Source organism: Theropithecus gelada, chromosome 8 (assembly GCF_003255815.1).
Source record: "Theropithecus gelada isolate Dixy chromosome 8, Tgel_1.0, whole genome shotgun sequence".
Classification (NCBI taxonomy): Eukaryota; Metazoa; Chordata; class Mammalia; order Primates; family Cercopithecidae; genus Theropithecus; species Theropithecus gelada.
In genome coordinates this window covers 8,389,071-8,414,184 of record NC_037676.1, presented here as the reverse complement: position 1 = coordinate 8,414,184, position 25,114 = coordinate 8,389,071, and the positions used below count along the sequence as shown (strand labels likewise).

Here is a 25,114-nt window from a genome sequence, read left to right as displayed (position 1 = left end):
CAGTACCGAAGCTGCTACTGCAGTGTGTTGGAAGAAAAACAGCGAGAAAGCAGAGAAAAGAGAACTCCACATGTTCTCCTTCTTAACGGCGTGCATGTGTGTTTGTGTGTGTGCACACTCTTAGAGCCTTTTGAAGGTATAGAGTTCCTGCTTGAGATTTGGGGTCTATTCCTCCATCGGTTTTCCCTGGCTGCCAAGGTGGGTATTTTCTCTGGGAGGTGGGGTCATTTTAAGCCTGAATCCTTAGTGCATAATTCACTGTAAGAACACTGTGTGTGTTGAATGAGAAACATTTATGAAGTGTTTGCTAATATAACTCTTTTGCTTTTTGACCTTGATTTGATAGACACGCAGAGAGATAAGTAGACAGACAATAGACAGATACATACATAATATTTTAACTAAAAAGTCATGGGGTCACAAACTATAAACCTCTCCTTGCTAATCACCTCAAAGATGTTGAAGAGAAGTTACTGTAAACTATGTAACAGGTAATGGAGGAAAGACGAGGGGTGGTTGCCAAGCGGATAACCTGGTGTGTCTCCAAAGAGAAAATTAATCTGCCTAAACTATACCTTCTCTCCTTTCCACAGCCTCTGTAAGAAGCGAAGTGTTGGTTGTGCAACTGAAAACAGGGCACATCCAAAGCCTTGGAGAGAGACCAGTGAGGGAGGAGGAAGGAAGCAAGAAGTGGAAGGAGTGTCAGCTGCACTTGCTCATTGGCCCAACTCAGAGCCCTTTTTAGTATGAAGAAAAGGGACATCCACTAAAGCACTGATTTTTTTACCCGTTTTATTCAATTTCCATGATGTTTGTTGTCCTCTCACTATTGCATTACTTTTGCATTTTTGGACAATATTTGTAGAAAGAACAATATATTACTATAGATCTAACTAATTTATCCAAATACATTTTCATTATATCATCTGCACTACTTTTTGACTGTTTTTACCTGTAATTTGGTATAATCAGTTACTTTTTCCACTCCATTAAATCAATTTAACTAACTATAAATCCTTTTAAAAACCATGTTTCTTCTTCACTTTCCACCTACCAATGACAGAAGCATCAGCTCAGTTTCACTTCTCATACAGTGTTTCATACTTGGTACAGTTTTTTCAATTGTACCCTCGTTGGGATGGGAGACTCCAGCTTTTACATTTTAAAATGTATTTAATGCCCTCCAGCCCCTAGCATAGTCATCTCCCATGCAGGTATTCCATACACAGTGTTTGACTTTTTTTTTTTTTTTTTTTTTTGAGACAGAGTCTCACTGTCACCAGGCTGGAGTGCAGTGGCATGATCTCGGCTCACTGCAACCTCTGTTCCCTAGTTCAAGTGATTCTCTTGCCTCAGCATCCTGAGTAGCTGGGATGACAGGCATGTGCCACCACACCCAGCTAATTTTTGTATTTTTAGTAGAGATGGGGTTGCACCATGTTGGCCAGGATAGACTCGATTTCCTGACCTTGTGATCTGCCCACCTCGGCCTCCCAAAATTCTGGGATTACAGGCTTGAGCCACCGCGCCCGGCCTATTTGACTTTTTTGTTCGTCTTCTCTGGACGTATTACAGTGGTATCAGAGAAACCTACTTCTTGCTTTAAAAAATTTTCCATAAGTTATTGGGGTACAGGTAGTTTATTTGGTTACATGAATAAACTCTTTAGTGGTGATTTGTGAGATGTTGGTGCACCCATCACCCAAGCAGTAGACGCTGCACCATATTTGTTGTCTTCTATCACTCACCCCCCTCCCACTCTTCCCCCTAAGTCCTGAAAGTCCATTATATCATTCTTATGCCTTTTCGTCCTCATAGCTTAGCTCTCACATATCTATGAGAACGTACAATGTTTGGAGAAAAGCCTACTTCTGATGCCACTTACTTCTGCCACCCCTAGTCACTGAAAATGCTGTGGTATGCTCCAGTTCCATAAAGGAAAGGTGATCACCAGTCTCTTGTGTGTGAGTAACAAGTGCACTGTGCATTTGAAAGTGCTTTGTGAGTCCTCAGGCCCCTCTAACAGTGATTGTTAATTCAGCAAGCAGGTCCGTGAATGACAGCCCTGTTTGCACTCCTGTTATGAAAAAGAATCATTTGCTATCCTGTGAATAATGTGGGATCTGGGTGCCCTGGTGGCACACAGGAGAAGCGGGAACCCACCGCCAGGGGCGGCTGGGAGCACAATGCTGGGTTGGGCACCCAGGCACAGCTGCAGAGGGCACTTTCCTGCAGCAGCTTTCACATTGGGATCTTCTCAGAATGGCCTATAAGAAGCAGCTTATGCCCCTGCACAAAATGCAATGGAGTAATTTATTTAAATGGTGCCATAGGCAGAATGTTTTTGATCATATAGTTTTACTGTGGCCTGGATAGAACAATACATAACAAAGGAAAAAGAAACTGTATGATAGTCCCTGAAGGTTCTCCTCTCAGCACGGTGATATTTACCTCTCTTTAATATTGTCAGCCACAAAGTTGTATTTATTTTGTTCTATTTTATTCATTTATACTTTATAACCTGTCTATTTCCAAAAAATGATGTTAAGTGGCTTCCGATAAAATACCTACATACGTATGTTTGTCCAAATAGAAATAAAATACTAAAACATTGAATGATGGACATCAATTATTTTTTCTGAAATATGTACCTCTTATGACTACTCACTCTTGTTTGTATTCAATACCTAACTTTGTAAATGGTTTAATATCTCCTTTATAAACATTTTAAAAATATCATAATTACAAAACAATTTAAATGTTGATAACGCTTTAACACATTCAAACTTTATGGCTGACTTGTCATTTCTCCATATAAAATGTTTTTAAAAAATTCATTCTAAACTTTAGAAAGAAATAATTTCTAACTTACAGAAAAGTTGCAAGTGTAGCATAATAAAACTGAAACATCTACTATTTCTCTATAGATAGAATTAAGTCTATCTCTATATGTGTATGTATAAAATTATTTTATTCTAAATGATTTATGAGCAAGTTACAAGCATGATGACTCATTTCTCATAAAAATCCAGTGTCCACTTTTTAAAAACAAAACAGTTCTCTAAATCAAAAACGTAACACAGATACGACATGTCATCTGCTGACCTCCTTTAAATTCCATCCATCTGCCCTCAGGGCTTGGAGAGGACAGGACTCTACTGGAATCACTCAGGGCATCCTGTGTTAAACCCTCTGTTTTCTTTAGTCTGGAAGAGTATTCTGGTCTTTCCCTGTCTTTCATGAACTTAACACTTTTGAAAAAAAAAATAAGCAAGTTCTTTTGTGGGATTATTTTTGTTTTAAGTTGCGTTTGTCTGATGCTCTGTATGATTATATGAGGCCATGCATTTGGGGCGAGAATAGAAAGTGGGGTGCTGCATTCTTCCGAGGGCTTCTTACTGCTGAGCTCCCGTGGTGGGAGGGGGCTGGCCCCACGCGGGCTCACAGATGCTGATTCCAGCATCGCTTCCCGATGCCGCTCAGCATGACTGTGAATTCGTATCAACTGCTTGCCATCAGCTGTGGTTGGAATATGTATGCCACAGCTATTGCAACGTGACACAATAATTCGAACTGCTGCTGCTGCTCCTTCTTCCTTCTTCCTTCTTCTTTCTTCCTCCTTCCTCCTTCTGCCTTCCCCCTTCTCCTTCTTCTTTTTGTTTTTGAGAGTGAGTTTCTCAGTATACCAATGCATACAACAGCCCATTCTTGACGATCTTGTGTCACTTGGTGAGAGAGGTGTCTGTAAAACCCCTCCACGCTGAAGGCACCTTTTTACTCCTTGTTAGGACTTAGGATTCACAGCGGAGAGGCACGAGGATGATGAGAGTCCTGTTTCTCATCAACACTTCACCCACTAACTTGTTGTGCCCTGACATTCCAGTCTGAGCCCATTATGAAAAGGCCTGCCAGACAATGACATTCACCCTTCTCCACGTATGAGCTGGCATTCTGCAGCCACGGAAAGCTTTAATTTTCATTCATTTTATGAGTTCATTAATCTAATTTTGTCAGTATAAAGTTACAAATTTCTATGTTTGTTGTTGTTGCTGTTGTTTTAGAGACAGGTCTCCCTCTGTCACTCAGGCTGGAGTGCAGTGGTGCGTTCACAGCTCACTGCAGCCTTGAACTCTTGGGCTCAAGCCATCCTCCCACCTCAGCCTCCTGAGTAGCTGGGACTACAGATGCACACCACCGACTCAGCTCATTTTTTTTTATTTTTGTAGAGATGAGGTCTTGCTATGTCGCCGAGACTGGTCTCAAACTTCTGGCCTCAAGTCATCCTTCCACCTTGGCTTCCCAAAGTGCTGGGATTATACGCGTGAGCCACCATGCCAGATCATAAAGGTCTATTTCATACAAAATGGTTTGTCTCGATGTATTCCTACCACAGCTTGGTAGTCAGTATTTCTCCAAGAAATGCTGTTTCCTTTAATGGGAGAATGGTGTTTAGAAGGGCAGTTAGAAAGCAGAATTTGGGTGCTACTGGGCTGTTGTTTATACCTCTCAAAAGACAGAGGTAGAAAATAAAATATGTACATACACACATACACACTATATTTATGTCTATAGCTATATATATATATACTAAAACCAAGCGTTCACCCCAAGATCCCTAATTCAAACCATGCATTCACCTCAATATCCCTAATTCAAATCCAATGCAAACAGGCCCATCCTAGCCTTCGTCATTTCCATTTTCGCATTCATTCTACCCCTGACAACATGAACAGGAACTGTGAGCAAATCCTGTTTGTGCACAAAGAGCCACTTATTCTTCACACTTCCAGATGCCTGGCCCAGAGTGAAAAAAGAAAAGATGCACAGCCAGAAGGAAAAGGAAGTTCTGCTTTCTAAATTGGAACAAATGCCATGTAGCCCTCAAAAGAAAAGGAGGCTGGGCTTTGGAAAACTTGTGTGGGGTGAACACACGAAACCTGAGGCCGGTGTTTGCTTTGCTATTTTCTTCATTAGACCTTGGGCCTTACGACTTGTAGTACACAGGAAGGGAGTGACGAATTGAGAGAGAACAGAACTATAAAGTTGACCTCCAAAAATTGCGAACCAAAAGTTTGCAGAGGCAAAGAAGGATGGAAGGCCCTCTTAGATACCTGGTCTCAGTTGAAAAGGAAAGAGAACAACGGGGTCTGCTTGGACTGTTATTAGGAGAACAGAGGCAAAAGAGAGACTAGAAATAATGATTTTAGGCCAGGCACAGTGGCTCATGCCTGTAATCCCAGCACTTTGGGAGGCAGAGGCAAGTGGATCACCTGAGGTCAGGAGTTCGAGACCAGCCTCACCAACATGAAGAAACCCTGTCTCTACTAAAAACACAAAATTAGCCAGGTGTGGCGGCACATGCCTATAATACCAGTTACATGGGAGGCTGAAGCAGGAGAATTGCTTGAACCCGGGAGGCAGAGGTTGCAGTGAGCTGAGATCATGCCATTGCACTCCAACTTGGGCAACAAAAGCGAAACTCCGTCTCATTAAAAAAATCTAAAAGATATATAATAAGTAATATATAAATGTAATACATATTATATATTTATATATTATACATTAATATATTGTATAATATATAATATATAAATAATAAATAATAAAAATATATATGTATATATTTTTCATATATTATATATAACCATATGACATATATGACATACATTATATGTTATTATATTATATACAGATTATATAATATTTGTCATATATGATATATGATATATATAAAATATATTATATTATATATAAATATATTATATATAATATATGATCTATATATTACAATAGATGTCATATATTATATATAATCTATATATTATGTGACATATATAATCATATATAATGTGCATATATATGTGTGATTATACATGTGATTATAATGATTTACTCAGTGACTGAGTGAAGGCAATCTTTAGACCCACGACTAGATGAGCCTACCATCCCTTCATTCCGGTTGGCCCTCACCAGCCACAGCACTCATTCCTCTTCCCTTGGGGAGGAGCAAATGAAAGCTAGAGGGGCCAGATGTTTTCAGACTAAACTGCGCAGGAGAGACACAGAGCAAGAGTGTTCCCTTCTCTACTGCCCCTTCAGAATATCGACCATTATATGGTGCATCAGAGTTAAATTAGGACGTCTTCTTGATTATTCTTTCCGAGTGAACATACAAATGGACTTGATATTCACAGTGGCCACAGCCCTAAAGAAAAACATTCCTAATTTGTGAACATGGTTCTTCTCATATTTTCCCCACAATATGCATAGGGGACAAGGACAGAAAGCAGCTGAGACGAGGATGATTGGTGGTTAATGAGGCTCATTCACAAGAAAACCGTTGTCTTAAAACGTGAAAACATCTTAGAATAACTATAAACCACTCCTATATCAGACATCTCCACAGCCTCTCAAAAAATGTAAATGCCTAAATGTTAAACTGTGAAAAGTGAGTGGTCTGTTTAACTTCAGAACATGTACACTTGCAATATTGTACCCAGATGTATATTCTTTAAAAAATTAATTTTAGATATAAAAAATTCAATTTAAGTGAATATGAAAACATTTTATCAGCCTGACTCTCTTAATTTATAGACTTATTATAGAAAACAATGGTATTTCATGTTGTTAGACCTAATCACATTATTTTAAACTGGATATACATCTTCATATAATAGTTACTAAATTTTTTTATTTGATAGTAGGGTTATTATTCATTCATATATTTTATTTATTTTATTTAACTTAGTTTTCTAAAACATTTACATCTTTGCATTTTTTACTAAGGAAATTGAAAGCAACAAGCTAAATATTTCATAATTATTTGTATGAGACAACTTTTTTTTTTTAAGATAGAGTCTCACTCCGTCGCCCACGCTGGAGTACAGGGGCAGGATCTTGGGCTCACTGCAGCCTCTGCCTCCTGGGTTCAAGCAATTCTCCCACCTCAGCCTCCTGAGTAGCTGGGACCACAGGTGCGTGCTTGGCCAACTTAAAAAACAAATCTTTTGTAGAGATGGTGTTTTGTTATGTTGCCCAATGCTGGTCTCAAACTCCTGGGCTCAGGCAATTCTCCCACCTTGGCCTGGTAAAGTGCTGGGATTACAGACATGAGCCACCACAATCATGTAAGCCAACATGTATCCTAAAATGTTGTGATGAAAATCAAATATTATGAGAAAAGATTAAAAGGTTGTAAGGCTAACACCTGTATTTTAACCTGTATTTTCTCGGTATTTTATCATAAGTATTTTTATCTCTGGTATATGTTACATCTCAGAAATATGAAAAAGGCAAAAAAAAAATAGTATAAATTCTGCTCACATCATTGATATATTAGTTATTATGTAACAAAGAATTGTTCTGCTCTTTATCCCTGATATCCAGGAGGTAAACTCTAAGCCGTTGGTATTTCCCAGGTGGCAGGAGTGCCTTTGTGGTCCATGGAGGAGCTTCTCACACCACACTGTTTGTGGTCATTGTGATGATGATTATGATTATGGTAACTCAGGAAGGGGGCTGGGCAAGCTGGAAAGACCAGTAACAGGATTAGAGGGTCGAGGCATTGAGCCATGTGATATCAGCGCAACCTCCCAATCTCTGGGCAGGGAAGGGAGCTGGAGGTTAAGTTCAACCCTGTAGCCAATAATTCAATCAACCTTGTCTGTGTCAGCAAAACCCTATAAACCCTCTGGCACCAAAGCTCGGGTGATGATGCACTTTGAAGTGCTGGAAGTCCTGAGGACATAGAGGCTTCCTGTTTGGGACCTTCCCAGATGTCACCCTATGAGTCTCTTCATCTGGCCAGTCCTGGTTTGTGTCCTTTGTAATATAATCTTAATCATATGTATAAGTCCATTGCTTTCTCAAGTTCTGCGAGGTACTCTAGCGAACTATCAAGAACTGAAGGGACCATGGACCCCCTAAATTGGTAGCCAGTTGGTGAGAGTGCAGGTGTCCTAGGTGACCCCAGGGCTTGCAGCTGATGTCAGAGGGGAGTCCTGTGGAGAAGCATGAAGTGCATGAACTCCGTGCTAACTCCAGGAAATTAGTGTCAGAATTGCATTGCAGTGGTGTTTATTTCAAACATATTTTTTCAAATTTTCTCCTGGCCAACTCCAAAAACTGAAGTTAATAAGAAGGAGATTGTTGTTATTTTTCATGCACACAGAGGCAATGTGGTCACTTCTTTTTTCCATTAGTAAGGCATTTCCCTGCTAACTGGCTAATCCAACATGCAGCTGTTTTAATTTGGCCATCTCCTGCTTTCTGCTGGTAATGCTTGCATTTGTGTGTAAAATGTGTTCTGTCACAGATTCATGACTTGAGAACATTAGGTGAAAAACTTAATTCAATATTAAATACTCTCTTTTGAAAAATTAGCCTATTTCTAATATTAATTAGGATATATGAAAATATTACACATCTGAAGCTAAGCTCACTTGTGATAGTTACTCAAGGGAAGGCTTAATATGAGGTTGCTGTACAACAGTTGATAAATCCAAATATATGTGAATGATAAGATTTGATCCTCAGATTAAAAGTGGCAAAACACACACGTTGTAAGCAGATTTTACCAATTGAATTCATAGACTGTGCGGTAGGTGCTAGGAATTGTGGGTGACACTCAGAGATTAATATAGATTCTGAAGAAACTTAAATCTCTAGAAAATAAAAGAATACTTTACTTAAAAATGACCAACCCAACTCAATATTTGAGTGTAGAATACAGAAATGGACACAGACTGCGTGGCTCCTGTGACCTGAAGGATTATCCTCTCTCTCTTTCACTGATTTGTCTAGCTGTATTTTACTCATCTGTTAAAATATTTTAATTTTTGCCAGGTAGCTTTTTTTTCTCTTAAATCTTAAAAAAAGTGTGACTTTGTTTCCCTCCTATAACACCCATCACCTGCCTGTAATGCTGTCTATTTACCAAATATTATTTATATAATTACATTAAATGTTGGCATCTGTGTAGATTTTAACTTGTGTTGCTGTTGATGCTTTTAAATGACAGAGGTCTTATCTTTTATTCCTAACAACAAACACAGTGCCTGGTATCTAGCAGGTACTTTAAGAGATCACATGCTAAGCTAAACTATTGCAAGAGCTATGTGCTCAGGGGAAGAAAGAGGGGCTTCCTAGTGGAGATGGGTCTTGAGTTCTAGCTTTTAAGGACAGTAATGGGCTATGTGAAATAAAAGTTCCTAAAAGTATAAATAGTACACAGACAGACAAACATGGATTGTGAGTGACAAATAACAATAAGATGGTAGGTTGGCATTTTATTGCCCAACATCTTAAATGACCATGCCCAAATAAAAATATGGTTTTATTTGCTGAGAACCAGAGCTAAGATCTTTGAACCATTTGAAGTGATAAAATGAAAGTTGTATTAGACATTGTGAATGGCCTGTACACTATCTATTTTCTTTATTTTTTTAACCTGTTGAGTAAAAGTAGAATGGAAATGTTTAGGGAAGAAATATTTAAGAAAGTTAAGAAAAATATATACATATATATTCCAGCCTCCCTTTGCAGTAGAGATAAACAACAGACAGAATTCAGACCAATGGGATAGAAGGAGTCAGCTGCTGCAAGCAAGAAGGCACTCATGGAAAATATTACTTTTTCTGTGTCATCTTGGACAATTCTCTAGTACCTAATCTTTGTTCTTCATTGGTAAAAGAGAGATAATAATCCCTTAGAACTTAGTTGGTGCTGTCATATTGGCTAGTTTTTGTAATTTTAGTAGAGACGGGGTTTTGCCATGTTGGCCAGGCTGGTCGCGAACTCCTGACCTCAGGGGATCCGCCCGCCTCAGCCTCCCAAAGTGCTGGGATTACAGGCGTGAGCCACCGCGCCTGACGCTATTCAAGATAAAATTAAGCATTCATGTTAACACACATTCATAATGGGGCAAAGTAAAGGCTCAGGAACTGTGGGCGACTGTGAGGACAGTGGTGACCAGGGTCAGTAATGACCAGGGTCAGTGATGACCAGGGTGATAATGGCAATATTGATCATCATCGCTTCTCTTCCATTCATGAAGTTTGAGTCCTAATGCTATTACACAAAGTGAAAGAGGGAGGTGTCATGCATCTGGAGGCAGGATATACCGTTAAACAAAAGCAAAATTGAGATCTGAATGACGCACCAGGGCAACGGGAAGAGGAGACTTACTTACAGGGCATTTGGAAAGCAGAATCTTCAAGGTGGGTGCATTCATGAGAGTCAGAGGTGTAAGGAAGAGTAAGAGAGGGTGGACTTGTCGTGGACTACAATTTCATCTCTGGCTACATATGAGTAGAGTAGAATCTCAGGACTAGCTGAGCCCACATGCTCTGTGTAATAGTCCCAGACTGCCTAATGTCAGGCTGTGCATTTGAAGAGGTGAGAACTGTTTCCTAACCTCTGCCTCTTCGCTGCCTCACATTATTATTCCTGGCTTCTGCTGCCAGCCTGAGAACCTGCCACACGTCAAAGCTGTGCTGCCTGACACTTTTAGATCGATCTCCTGCTCGTGGAGAACACAGCCTTCTTTTTTCTCACCTGTTTCTCGATGGTCTTACTCTAAGACTTTCAGCACTAGAGCAACCCTTATGGAGACAGAAGAGAGGTATAGAAAATGTCTACGGGGAGTGTTTGTTGTTATTTAGGTTGCTTTCTTGGTGTTTGCAGATTTTGAGTCACAAAGGTCAGGAAATTGATTCCACCTTACCTGAGAAGCTTCCCAGTCTGGGTGCGGTCACGTCCCCACCGTCGTGGATCTCAAGGGAGTCCCAGTTTTGTTCCGTGGCAAAACTGATCACTTGGATCTACCAAACCATAACATTAAGTTAATATTGATTTTTGGCTTAACATAATTAGTCTAATTAGATAGGGTATTGGGGTTTTTCATGATTAAGGTGTATATATAGGTATATACCTGTACCTGTATATATACTTATATATATACCTTAATCATGCCTCCAATACCATAATATTTTATATATATATATAAATATATATATATACACACACACACCTTAATCATGAAAATCCATCTATCTATCTATCTGGCAAAATTTAAAAAACAAACCATGAAAGAACAATTTATTTTTCTTTTCTTTTTTTTTTTTTTGAGATGTAGTCTTGCTCTGTCACTCAGGCTTGAGTGCAATGGCATGATCTTGGCTCACTGCAACCTCCGCCTCCTGAGTTCAAGCAATTCCCCTGCCTCAGCCTCCCTAGTAGCTGGGATTATAGGTGTATACCACCGTGCCTGGCTAATTTTTGTATTTTTAGTAAAGATAGGGTTTCACCATGTTGGCCAGGCTAGCTCGAACTCCTGATCTCAAGTGATCTGACTGTCTTGGCCTCCCAAAATGTGGGGATTACAGGCATGAGCCACCATACCTGGCCAAGAGAACAATTTCTACAAATGGTACTTTTGATAGTTTTTATTCTAAAAAATTTAAATTTTATTCTAAAAAATTATATTTATTCAAAATATAGAAACACGATTAGAAATATTTTGTAGAAATACTAAGAGAAGGGAAACAGAGTATAGTCTATGTATTTAAAATAACCAATATAAAAGGAAAAAAAGAAAGAGAGAGATGGAAAGAAAGAAAGAACAAAAGAACGAAAGAAAGCAGCCCACAGACCCCAGCTGAGCCCTGTCGTAGACTGTGGACTTCAAGGACTCACCTGAATTCCCGAGCCCTCCGTAACTATGATCTTCCATATACAGTTCAAGTTGTTTCCGTAGGGCTCAGGGTAGCCAGGGGACAGAATTGTACCTCTTCGCTGAGTGAAATTACCACTGCATGGTACTAAAAGACAGAATCACATGTCATTAAATAAAGTGCCACGGTACAGTGTTGATTTGGCATGCAGTTTTCTTTCACTGTGTGACCAGACAGTGAGAGAAAATGTATGTGAACAATGATACGTTAAATGGCATTTTGAGCCAAGGTAAAATTTAGTGTTTTCTCTTTTAAATTAGCAATATAATTGATTATTACCTGTTATGCTACTGAGTTATAGATCTTGAGTCTATAAAAAAATCTATCCAAGTTCTCTAAGACGGGACGGTGTCTAATGATGGCATCTCCAAAGTGAATTCTGTTTAGAATAATTTACCTACTATAATTTAAGGACCTTGGCAGAGTCTTCTCTTCTCCATGCAGACACGCATCTCCAAATGATATTAATGGGATTTATGAGCAAAGTCAAGAGAAGAGGCGCTTAAAATGTACAAATGATTCAAGTGCTAATCATGATTGTACTAGGGTTTTCCACACAAAATGAAGCAGGTAAACTACAACAAGGTCATTGTTATCCAGCCTGCATTTTATCTATTACTTTTCAAACATTCATCAGCACCAATTTATTAAAAGGACATTACACAAGTAACATAGCAAATCAACATGATAATGATTTTTTCCCAAAACGAAATTATGTTCTATGCTCATGACTTTAGAGTTGATGGCCTACTTCATAAATATGGAGAAGGGAAACATGCTTTATCCTTACTAAGATGAAGAGTTGTTTTATGAAACACAGTAATTTTTAGGGTTTGGCTACTAACTCAATTATTTCCCATGAAACAAATTGCCCTTTAAATGGGTCATGAGCCAGATGGATTTACGTAGCCTGGATAGAAGAACGAGAAGCAACTCTTTGGCATCACCACACAGTTCTGGTGGGCAGCCCTGTGCCTGTAATTCCCGCTTAGGGACACCGCTTACCCACACAGCTGGGGATCGTGTCGTTCCACTGCGCCAAGGCATTGGGCACGGACTGGCAGTGGAGCGCCGTGGAACCCTGAAGCAGGTATCCCGGGTTGCACTCGAATCGGACGATGGAGCCTGCCGAAAACTCAGAACCGATTCTCCTTCCGTATCTGGGCTCGGGGACAGAGCTGCACTGGGTGTCGCTGGTACGAGGAACAGCTAGAAGCAAAGCACAGAACACAGCCATCTGTATCTCCATCAGCAAGCCAGGATGTTGTGTGGGAAGTGGGTTTAAGATGGGGCCAAGGAGAGCTGATGCAGACAGAGAATTTAATAACACCTCCAACAGTCGCTATATAGAGAGTGATTTGAAGAGCTGGGACCACGCAGAGCTGGTGCAGATAGAGAAGTTAATAAAGCCTCCAACAATCGCTACAGAGAATGATTTGAAGGTCTGGGACCACGCAGAGCTGGTGCAGATAGAGAAGTTAATAAAGCCTCCAACAATCGCTATAGAGAATGATTTCAGGAACTGGGACCACGCAGAGCTGGCGCAGATAGAGAAGTTAATAAAGCCTTCAACAATCGCTATAAAGAATGATTTGAGGAGCACGTTCCCAACTGCACTTCGTCCTCAGGACCATCTCAGTGTCCTCATTTCAGATGAGGAAAACAGCATAAAAAGACTCAGTGCCTTATGAGGACTGATTGATATTCAGGCGATTACATTTAATCATCCTGCTGGTGATAGTGAGATGACTAACAAGGTGTACTTGTCCTCACAGGCCTCACAGTCTAATGAGAAAATCTACCACATGAATGATTTCTTATAATATGGCCATTGTGATGCAATAAAAATATTAAGATAAACTACCATCAGATCCAGCAATCTCACTTGTGTGTACTTATCTAAAGGAATTTAAATTGGGATCCCAAAGAAATATCGGTACTCTCACATTCATTGTAGCATTCTTCAAAATAGTCTAAATGTCCAAACAACTTAAATGTCTATCATCAGATGAACAGATAAAGAAACCATGGAGCAGATACTCAATGGAATACTATACAGCCTTGAAAAAGAAGAAAATTCTGCTATCTGTAATAACACGGATGAACCTTGAGGACATCACGCTAACCGAAATAAGCAAATAAGCAGTCTCAGAAGGACAAACACCTTATGATTTTACTTCTGTGGGGAGATCTAAAGTAGTGGCACTCACAGAACCAGAGAGATTTACACTGGTAGTTACTGGGGGCTGGGGAACAGAAAAACGGGAAGCTACTTTTGAGTGGGTATAAAGTTTCAGTTATGTAAAATGAGTAGGTCCAGGAGATCTGCTCTACAAGCACTGTGTTTACAGTTAAGAGGGTAGATTTCCTAATGAGAACACCTGTTCCACATGCAACTGTGTTGCCTTTAGTCCTCCCTAAAGTCACCTAGGATGAGCCCAAATCTTAACAGGCCCCGGCTGGGTACGGTGGCTCACGCCTGTAATCCCAGCACTTTGGGAGGCCGAGAAGGGTGGATCACTTGAGGTCGGGAGTTTGAGACCAGCCTGGCCAACATGGTGAAACCCCGTCTCTACTAAAAAATACAAAAATTAGCCAGGCGTGGTGGCACATGTCTGTAATCCCAGCTACTCGGGAGTCTGAGGCAGGAGAATCGCTTGAACCTGGGAGGCATAAGTTGCAGTGAACCAAGATCGCGCCACTGCACTCCAGCCTGGGCGACAGATTGAGACTCTGTCTCCAAAAAAATAAATAAAATAAAAAATGAAAAAATAGCAAGTCCCTCCGGTTCTCTCTTGATGAGACTTTCCTAGGTTCTGCATAATGGGTGGCCTTCGTTGTTGCAGCAAGCGAAAACCCAAGTATATGGAATGACGCATGTGTATCTCAGGTCTTCTTTGGGTAGTAGGTACTGACAGGTGAGTATCAGTGCAATGTGGGGGGTGAGATAACTATTCAGGTTGTATGGCAGAAACTGCCACCTACAGGAGATATTCCTATTTATCAAAAGGAGCGTGGGATAAAGATTAAAAAATACTTCAATTGGCAAAGAGGTCCGTCACACCAGGCAAACTCTGAAAATAGTTATGCACTTTGAAATTTGCGTATTTTGCTTTTGTCCTCTGCCATGAAAAAGACAGTATTCAGGTACTGTCTCTGGGATTCTATCCTCCTCAGTTCTTGTGTGTCTTCACCCTAAATGTACAGTCCTTTATCAGAATGTGCTCACGTACTCATTTTCTCTTAAAATAACCCTTCTATCTTCCCACAGCTTTTCCTAACATACTAGAATCTGTTTTATTTATTTATTTTCTGTTGAATTAGAACAACAACCGACATGATTTGGGTAACTGCTGCTGGGGAAGCAGTTCCATGAAAATGAAAATTGGCAGATTATTTTGATTAAATGACGTTTCAATTTGGTGTTGAGATATTTTCTATAAAAAGGAAAAATTAATAAAAGTGTCTACCTTTCTAACAGCACTGATGTGGAAAATAATTTATGGTTTATCAGAATCATTCTTCTCCAAGCTAAAAATGAAATACAGAGTAACTATAATATTCTATTACAGGTTGAGTATCCTTTATCTGAAATGTTTGGTGTTTCAGGTTTTGAATTCTTATAGATTTTGGAATATTTGCGTAAACATAATAAGATATCTTAGGGATGGGACCCAAGTCTAAACATGAAATTCATTTATGTCTAATACATGCCGTATACACATAGCCTGATACACCTTCTACACATGCTTTATCCTTGTTAAGATGATGACTTGGTTTATGAAACACAGTAATTGTTAGGGTTTGGCTAATACTCAATTGTTTCCCACAAAACAAGTTGCTCTTTAAATGGGTCACGAGTCAGACGGATTTATGTAGCCTGAGAAGCGCAAGAAGCAGCTCTTTGGCACCATGGAGAAGCTCTGGTGGGCAGCCATTTTATACAATATTTTATATTTTAAATACAAATACAATATTTTTAATTATTTTGTGCATGAGACAGTGTTGACAGCATTTTCTATTGCGATTCGTCCATTACATGAGGTCAGGTGTGAAATTTTTCCTTTGTGGAGTCATGTTGGTGCTCAAAACATATCAGATTTTGGAGCATTTAGGATTTTGGATAGTCGGATTAGGGATTCTCAATTCATATAACAAAATAGTTCTTGAAATTATTTTTGCCATGCCTGAGTATTTTGTTAGAGTTGAATAATGGTATGAAGAAGAAAAAAAAAAAAGATATCCCATAGAGGCTGCCACAATCATCTCAAAGATCTTTCACAAAATGAAGAACTATTGCCAGTGGTGGTTTTTCTACTTATGCTGGATTGCTTACAAAATACCCGCTATCGTGGCAAAGGTTCCACTTATCTAAGAGGCTTCAGGTATTGCATCGCTTACTTGTATATTTGAGAGCTATGCAAACATATTTTTATCTTTGAGAGATACAGGGTATCACTGTCATTCCAAGTTCCCAAAATGAGGAGAAATACAGCACCAAGGGCCATGTGTACCCAGGTCACTTTCTTCATGAATTTGATAGTGGTCTATTTTCAAGGAAAATGACAATAAATGAAGAACACCTGCATCTGGATAAATTACGAAGAAAGATTTTTAGAGGAAGAAGTTTAGAAAGTGAAGAGACCAATTTTAAGTATTTGAGACAGTAGCACAGGGAGAAGCTGTGGAATGGAGACATCACAGCTCCACGGTATGTCTGGGAAGCGGGTGGGTGGAAATCAGACCGTGCTCTGTGACTTCCTCCTCCCTGCCAGTCCTCTGGCTCTGGCCCTTCGTCTGGACATTTCAGACAGCATCCGAGAGAAATTCTATTGTCTGTCATCATCATTTTCTATCTTTTAGTAAATATTTCACACTGCCGTGAAGCCAAATTGAAATCAGCCCGGTGGAAAAGTGAGCGGGAATGAGGTCAGCCTGGAATAGAGGGTGATCAACAAAATGACTGACTTCTCAGGTCAGACAACCATGTTTCTTCGGAGGCAGGATGTCCTCCTCCCGGGCTCTGAGGTGCTGGAAGTGGGAAGCAGTGCGAATGTGTGCGCACCTGTCGGGAAAAGCCGGAAACGTATTGTGACAAGTTTCATGATCACCCTTCAACACCGCAAATGCTCTAAGCTACAGCTGCATGCTGCTCCTTTACCGCACCTCTGTTACAGTCGATGTGAAAACCACAACAACAATAATAAAATAAATCCGAATGCATGGAGGACTCACTGGCAACACCTCAGTGGAGCAGTTTTGATTTAGTGACTGAGGGACATTTTCTATCTCAAAATCATTCCTCTCTCATGGTTGAAAAATCAGGTTGGACAAGCCATTACTAGTCAATGAATTAAAATATATATCACTGGATTGCAAGCAAAATTTTACATTTATTCTTCTTTGCAAAGAATATGCATTTTATAAGCTCTTGATACAAATGTGAGGTTTTAGATGTGGAAAACCAACTAAGCCACATAATTCATGCCATCTAAAAAGAAGAAGAAACCAAGGGAAAATCAATCAAAACATGTATTTGCCTGTCCAGAAATAACCTCAAGTAAAGAAACACTTAATGTACATCTTTCCTACCCAAATTGAGAAAAAATTATTTCTGCGTTTATACCTCTGTTTACTTTCAGGAGACCATTCGACTAACTATTTTATTTTATTTTATTTTTGAGGTGGAGTCTTGTTCTGTCACCTAGGCTGGAGTACAGTGGTGTGATCTAGGCTCGCTGTAATCTCCGCCTCCCAGGTTCAAGCAGTTCTCCTGCCTCAGTCTCCCAAGAAGCTGAGATTACAGGCACATGCCACCACACTTGGCTAATTTTTTTTTTTTTGTACTTTTAGTAGAGATGGGGTTTCACCATGTGGATCAGGCTGGTCTTGAACTCCTGAGCTCAGACAATCTGCCTGCCTTGGCCTCCTAAAGTGCTAGGATTACAGGCATGAGTCACCGTGCCTGGCGTAATTAACTATATTCCCATGAATGCTAAAGAGACCAAGTCTTTCCAGCAGAAGACCCTGGAAGAAGAAAGCCTTGAGCTCCTGAGCCTCGGATGCAGGTGCTGCTTCAGGTAAGGAGCCTGGAAGAGGAGAACCCAGGTAGAGATGGTGACCTGGAAAACATGACTTGGAAAGAAAAAGTCCCGGCCAATGGACATTTATAAGCTGGGCACTGTGGAGGAGGTTCAATATAGAAATATGGTTTCCTTTTCCCTTTAAAATGTACAGCAAATCCTTGCAGTTTACTCATTTTGGTGTGAGTGTGTTATTTGGAAGGAACTGAAGGCAGCATTGAATTCTACGTTGAAACAAACTACAGGAATAGGCTCTTTATGAAAACAGACAGGCATAAATATAAGACCATTGAAAAAAGTAGCGTTGATGAGGGACTCTCCCACATGAAGGTTTATTGAGACACAATCAATCATGCACATCAGAGGGATGGGGGAGAAGACAGGGCAGGGTGGGCAGCTGTGACCAGCCTGCCTTAAATCCTCAGGAGCCTCGGAGCAGGCAGCAAAGAGAAGGATGTGGGCTCTGCCTCCCTTGGCCTCTTTTCAGGCGGATTGATTCTAATGTTGAAAGACATGAATTACGGGCCAAAGCAAAGTCTCTAAATGCGATGTAATTACTTAATGGTATAGAATCAATGCCCTCTTCTAATCCTGGAAGAAGCAGACTGTGCTGGAGTTACTAAGAAATGGTTTGTGTGATGTTCTGCTTTTGCATTTTGCTAAGAATATGTTGATTTTAGGCGTGATATATTTCCTGTGAAATGGCAAAGATCCCTAAACCTGTATAACCACAGCCAATCATGCAGGTTCTTCCAGTCCCTGCTTGATGGTACAAGGCCAGGGAACTTAGAGGGTACAGGGGAGGCTACAAGAGTCTCCTCCACTGTGAACACTCAGGGAATTCCCGGGAGCTCAGAAACTGGTATAAAACACTTTCTGCTTGATGCCAAAAAGCAAATGTACAAAGCTGAACATGTTCAGCATTTAAAAGCAAGAATTGTGTATCTCCCATGTCTTCAAGAAAGCTTGCTAATGCCAGGAAAAAATGTAACCATGGTTCAGACTTGGAATATTAAAACTATCAGAGGTGTTTGATCCAGAGAGACCCCATCTTCAATAGGGGCTGTGTAAAATGAGACTGAGACCTACTGGGCTAAATTCACAGGAGGTCAAGCATTCTAAGTCACAGGATGAGATAAGAGGTCGGCACAAGCTACAGGTCACAAAGATCTTGCTGATAAAAAGATGTAGTAAAGAAGCTGGCTAAAATCCTCCAAAACCAAGATGGCTTCTAAAGTGGCCTCTGGTCATCCCCACTGCTCATTATACATTAATTAAAAAGCATTAGCATGCTAAAAAAAAACACTCCCACCGGCACCATGACAGTTTACAAATGCCATGGCAATGCCAGGAAGTTACTCTAAAGGGCCTAAAAAGGGCAGAGACCCTAGTTAAAGGAATTGTCTACCCCTTTCCCAGAAAACTCACAAATAATCCACCACTCGTTTAGCATATAATCAAGAAATAACGGCAAGTATAAGCAGCTGAGTGGCCTAGGCCACTGCTCTAAGGAGTAGCCATTCTTTATTCCTTAACTTTCCAAATAAACTTGCTTTCACTTTACTCTATGGACTCGCCCCAAATTCTTTCTTGCGCGAGATCCAAGAACCGTCTCTTGGGGTCTGGATCTGGACCCCTTTCTGGTAACAAAACCATTACAGAGACTCTCATACTTCAGGAGGGGAATAATTCGATTTCTTTTCATGCCAGCTTCTCACCATAGCTTTTGCTTCTCAATGCTATTTGATTATATCACAGCTGAGGGAGTGGTTACTGATTCAGAGTGAGGTGAAAGGTTGGGAGGGCAGGACACACACCTGAGCTACAGCTGCAAACAGTGCTCCATTATCACCAAAACCTGTTGGTCATGCAGGTCACTCATCTCAGTCTCCACACCACTGCTTCCGTCACTGGAGATCAGTGGATTGTGAGTGCTTCCTTGCTGGTAGGGTGGATCATGACCAAGCCGGTTTATTCAGCGGCACCAAACTAAAGATAAGAGAAGCTCCTCGCAAGTACTGGCTCACCATGGACACATCCATGCTGAAGGGTTATCCAGTGTTTCATTCTGAAGGGTCACTCACCACAGCCTTCTCTGGGGTGCCCTGTGATCTAACTCACACCTTCTTCTCTCATGCTTTCCAAATGTACCCTTCTGCTCTCAAGCAGTGTGGAAAACAAACAAAAACCCAGCAATTGCATAGGTTCACTAGAATACTGCATTCAAAAGCCTCTAGACTTCCATTGCTTCACAAGTTCAGAAAGATGGTAACATCATCATTAATTATGTCTTCATATCACTAACCAGGATGACATGGGGGGTGGGGAGCAGAGGGCTAGAGACCATGATCTGTGCATGTCTGGAGTCACACACACGTTTTCTGCACACTGACACTGTTGCAAGCATTTTTCCCGGCAGCCCCCAGCAGCTCTTTATAACTGAACTGTGTCTGTTAACAAGGGTTAGGTATCCTACAACCACAGAAATCATAAAGTCTATGTGCAATTTGAGGTTGAATTTGTTTATGAAAGAATGAAGCTGTAGTGGTGTATGAAAGTACTGTTCAGAATATTTTTATATAATAGAGTTCAAATAATTTTTAGGCTTCAGTGTAACTACTGCCTTTCAAGAAGCAATGTTCAATTTAACTTTTCATGTGTACTCAAAACTTTTACCACTGCTGTTGAGTAATTCATAAGTTGCATTTATAATTCTAGTTCTTTACCTCCAGAAAAACTTAGTTTTTGATAAAAAGACATCAATTTTTTTTTTGCATAAACACACTAGTAGGAGTAAAGCAAGAGAAGGAGGTATTTAGAAATTTATAAAATATTAAGGATGTTAGAGTCATTATATACTCTTGAGGACAAGAAAAATAAATTTCCTCTATAAATGATGTTCTTTTCTTTCTACTTTTCTGTATCTTTGACATTTTGATGAAAACGTATTACTTTAAGCAAAATTTTTAAAATACATGCCTTCCAAGGACAACATTTGAATATAAGACACCAGGATATTTGCATGCAATATGTTATCTGATGATCTGATAGATTTTATAATCTTTATCGAAAACCAAAGAAAGCCCCTTATAAAGGCAGACAAGGTCAGTCACTTGAGCATTTCCAGGAGAGAAAATGTTCAGGCAGCCCAGTTTCTTTACACATCTCACTTTGGTCTAAACATGATTCTGCTTTTGCAAAGTCAGATAGAATTTATTTGAAAAAATTAGAAGTAGTAAGAGACGGGTTGTTTCAACAGGCCACACTCTAATAAAGTCCGTTTTTAAAAACTACTGGGTAATTATTTACATTTTAATAAAAGATGTAACTTATAACTATGTAACTCCTTTTAATGCATTCGCATCTCGATTCATTCAATGGCTACTTACACAGGATCAGAGAGATCTTTGTCTCCTGATGAACTGTTAAGCATCATCCTCATTCTCTTCCCATTACTCTTTAAATTATCTAATTGCTGAAAACTGAAGGGTTTTTACACTGAACTGTTTTGAAGTCATGAAATTCCGAATCTGAGATGATTAGAAATGATTGATAAATAATATAACATTGTTATACTCCATCTTTTTTTAAAAAACATAATAGTATCAATAATGTTTTCCAGAGGAATCTTTATTAAAGGAAACAAACCATTGCTAAGAAAAGATGTTTCTCCAGATCTGAAGAAAATACTTAACAGTGGCCATTAGTATCTGTAGCCTCCAGCAAAATCGAGACCCAGAAAAACTAAGTATTGCTTCTTATTTTTGAACACACAGTTTATCTCTGAGCATGATCATTTCTTCCAGATCTCAACCTTTACAGTCATGACAAGCTCCATCCAAAGACTTACTCCAAGCTTCCGGAAGTATATGAACAGTTTATGTGGTCATTTTTTCAAGTTCATGTAATGAATATGCAAAACAAAAGTGAAACATATTCGGAGAAAATTCTTAGCTTTTCAGAATCTTTGAGCAATCTCAAATATTTTTTAAAAGGTTTACATTAAAAAATAAGTATAAAGGTGTAAAAGTACCCAAAGTAAATAAAACACAAACAAAATAAATAGGTATTTAGTTAGGATAAGAGATGCATGTGTGATATTTTGTTTTTTGTTTTGTTAACTTTCCTTTTAAGCTTAGTTTTTATAATAAAATGTAAAATTGTATAATGCATTTTAAATATATTTCATATATCATTACTAAGATCTAAACTATTACAAAATACTTAATTAGATAAAATATTGTATTTGAAATCATCTTACAAGATGTGAAGAGCTACGGAAAGGTAATATGATCAATATTTATTCCCTTCTAGTGCCTGATAAATGAGATATTATTGTGTTTTGTAGTAGAAATATGAGTTTCAACTATCAAAAAATTGTAATATTTTTATTAAATAACTTCATTATGAACATACGAACACCTCCAGCTTCTTAAATATGACACAAATGCCACTGAGATGTTCTGAGTGCTCTGTCTGAGACTGGCGGTGTGTGCAGCGTCAGGGAGGACCACAGTGACATGTGGAGACATGGGGAGTGACCCTCACCTTGATACACGAAGTGGAAGCCCCTGGCAGAGGCACCGCTCTTCGCACTGAATCGGAGCAGAATTTGATTTGACGTAGCCAAGGGCAATGTTTCCCCTAGAAATGAAGACAGAGATAAAACATGGGATTCAGAAAACACACAGCACCGTGGCGGACAGTCGTATTTTGGAAAATGGTGATAAAGCTAAAATTTCACATTCATTCTTTGAACTTTTAAAACATTTTCACTTTGTGGTTTAAAACTCAAATATGTTGTTTTTATAAAGATTTAAAAACTCTGTCCCAGGCAAGAATAGGCAGTGCATTTGATTAAAATATACTGTAATCATTATTTCACTGATGATTTCATTTGAAGAAAGCACCAATGGTAAGTCTATATAATAGAGGGGACAGAAGTAAAGGGTGAATCATTTGCTCAGAATCACCTTAATTTGATTTTAGCTAAAATGAGAAGAATTTTACTTAAAATTTTTTAAAAAGCCACTGAATCCAAAGATGATTTTTTAAAAATTAAAGGATTCAGAAAAGACCTTCTGAAGTATATTTTTAAGCTTTAGAAGCACATATAGGCCAGGCGCGGTGGCTCACACCTGTAATCCCAACACTTTGGGAGGCTGAAGCTGGTGGATCACTTGAGGCCAGGAGTTTGAGACCAGCCTGGCCAACATGGGGAAACCACATCTCTACTAAAAATGCAAAAATTAGCCAGCTATGGTGGCACATGCCTGTAATCCCAGTCACTCAGGAGGCTGAGGCAGGAGAATTGCTTGAACCTGGGAGATGGAAGTTGCAGTGAGCCGAGATGGTGCCACTGCTCTCTAGCCTGGGCAACAGAGTGAGTGAGACTTCGTCTCAAAAAGTAATAATAAAATAAAAATAAAAAATATATAAAAGCACATACAAAATGTGGAAGAGTCTGTCTCAAGCAGTGGTGGGAGGTGTGTGAATTGGCATAAGCTTTTCAGAGGACAATGTGTTACTAATAATCAACGTATTTAACATGTATCCTCTAATGCATTCTTAGATATGTCACTGAACCCTAGTAGAAAATAACAAAACATAGGTCTTAAGACTTTTAGTTAATCATGAAATAGTGAAAACCTGGAAATAACCAAATCTTAACCTTAATTGGTCAAAGCTTGTGATGCATATAGTTTACTAGGCAAATTAGTGAATGTACTCAGTACCAAACTGATTTTGTAAACGATGAAAACATATCAGTACAAATAAGGGGTAGGTCATCAATTAAAAGTGGGGTTAAATTGTGCTACGTTAAACCCACAGAATACCATTCAGAACTCAGAGTAAGGACACTGGGTGTATACAGTGTTTGTTACAGACAGATTTCTGTATGTGATTTTAAGGGTAAGAATGGGATAAAAATAAGTTGTGAAATAACTCCATGTTTTATGGGGGTTCCTGTGTGTTTGCGTGCATGTGTGGATAAATGTATGCATGTGTACATGTGAACACGGGTAGATGTGTGGTTATTAATGGGTCTCTCTATGTAGGACTTACAGGCTTAGAATGATTTGGACCAAAATGTTAATCATTTTTATATCCAGAAGGGAGGTTAAGACACATGGGATACAAAATTAAACGTGGATGATAGTTGATTATCCCACCCTCTTTTTCGGATCTTTGCCCCTTTTACTGAGACAAATATTATATTTTCTGCAATCTTAGTAAGATGATAAAAGCAGATGATTTTATGGCTGAGATAAAAACACTTTTGAGAGCTTACATCTAAAATAAGATTTTTCTAAGCACACACGCAGATTCAAAAATGATTACATTTCTCATTCATCAAAACAAAGCAAAAGAAATAGACAAGTTAAAAATCAATCCCCCTAGCTGTCTAAACTAAATTAAGCACAAAATGCTTTAAGACTTACCTGAGTGAGACCCAGAGAGCGAGCTGAGAAGTCTGGCCTGTGCATGGGTTCCATCGAATAATTCGGCCAAATCATTTAGGGCTGTCTGGAAATAGGCAAACTGTCCAAAGACCACTAAAAAATAACAGGGGAGATGTTGGCACAAGATGCTCTAAGAAAACAAAATGGAGAGTTTTGATTTCACTGAATATCTATTAATTGCCCCAAAGGATCATTATCCTAAGAATCTGGTAAAAAATAAATATTAACTTATTTTCTCTGCTTTCTAAGTTTTCAGTTGACGAAACTATTTTACTTTGCTTCTTGACTTTTGGCATTTAATAAAAGAAAAAAATACTGTTTTATTTCAAATTTGAACATTAAATGAAGAATGTTTTTGTTTTAATAAACACAGCATTAAGAATATCTGGGCTGGATGTGGTGGCTCAAGCCTGTAATCCCAGTACTTTGGGGGCAGAGGCAGGTGGATCATCTTGAGGTCAGGAGTTCACGACCAGCCTGGTCAACATGGTGAAACCCTGTCTCTATTAAAAATACAAAAATTAGCAAGGCTTGGTGGTGGCTGCCTGTAATCCCAGGTACTCAGGAGGCTGAGGCAGGAGAATCGCTTGAACCTGGAAGGCAGAGGTTGCAATGAGCTGAGATTGTGCCACTGCACTCCAGCCTGGGTGACAGAGTGAGACGCTATCTCAAAAAAAAAAAAAAAAAAAATCTGTAAAGACTTCCCTATATTTTCAAATATTTAGCAACATTTTATTCAATGAAAAATAAGCAAAGGATCAAGCCCCATGATGATTTGATGAGGAATTTAAATTCCTCACAAAAGGTTATTACAATGCCAAATTCATATTAATAC

General features: G+C 39.3%; 1 protein-coding gene across 1 annotated transcript in view; it reads right to left on the bottom strand.

The window, feature by feature from the left end:
* CSMD1 (CUB and Sushi multiple domains 1) overlaps positions 1-25,114 on the bottom strand; it is a 2,061,182-nt gene that overhangs the window by 246,609 nt on the left and 1,789,459 nt on the right. Inside the window, exons 31-35 of the mRNA XM_025393463.1 lie at positions 24,259-24,372; positions 22,364-22,459; positions 12,738-12,941; positions 11,695-11,819; positions 10,724-10,820 (exon numbers count right to left, since the gene is read on the bottom strand). Of these exons, the coding sequence (XP_025249248.1) occupies positions 10,724-10,820; positions 11,695-11,819; positions 12,738-12,941; positions 22,364-22,459; positions 24,259-24,372 (636 nt within the window). The remainder of the gene's footprint in view (positions 1-10,723; positions 10,821-11,694; positions 11,820-12,737; positions 12,942-22,363; positions 22,460-24,258; positions 24,373-25,114) is intronic.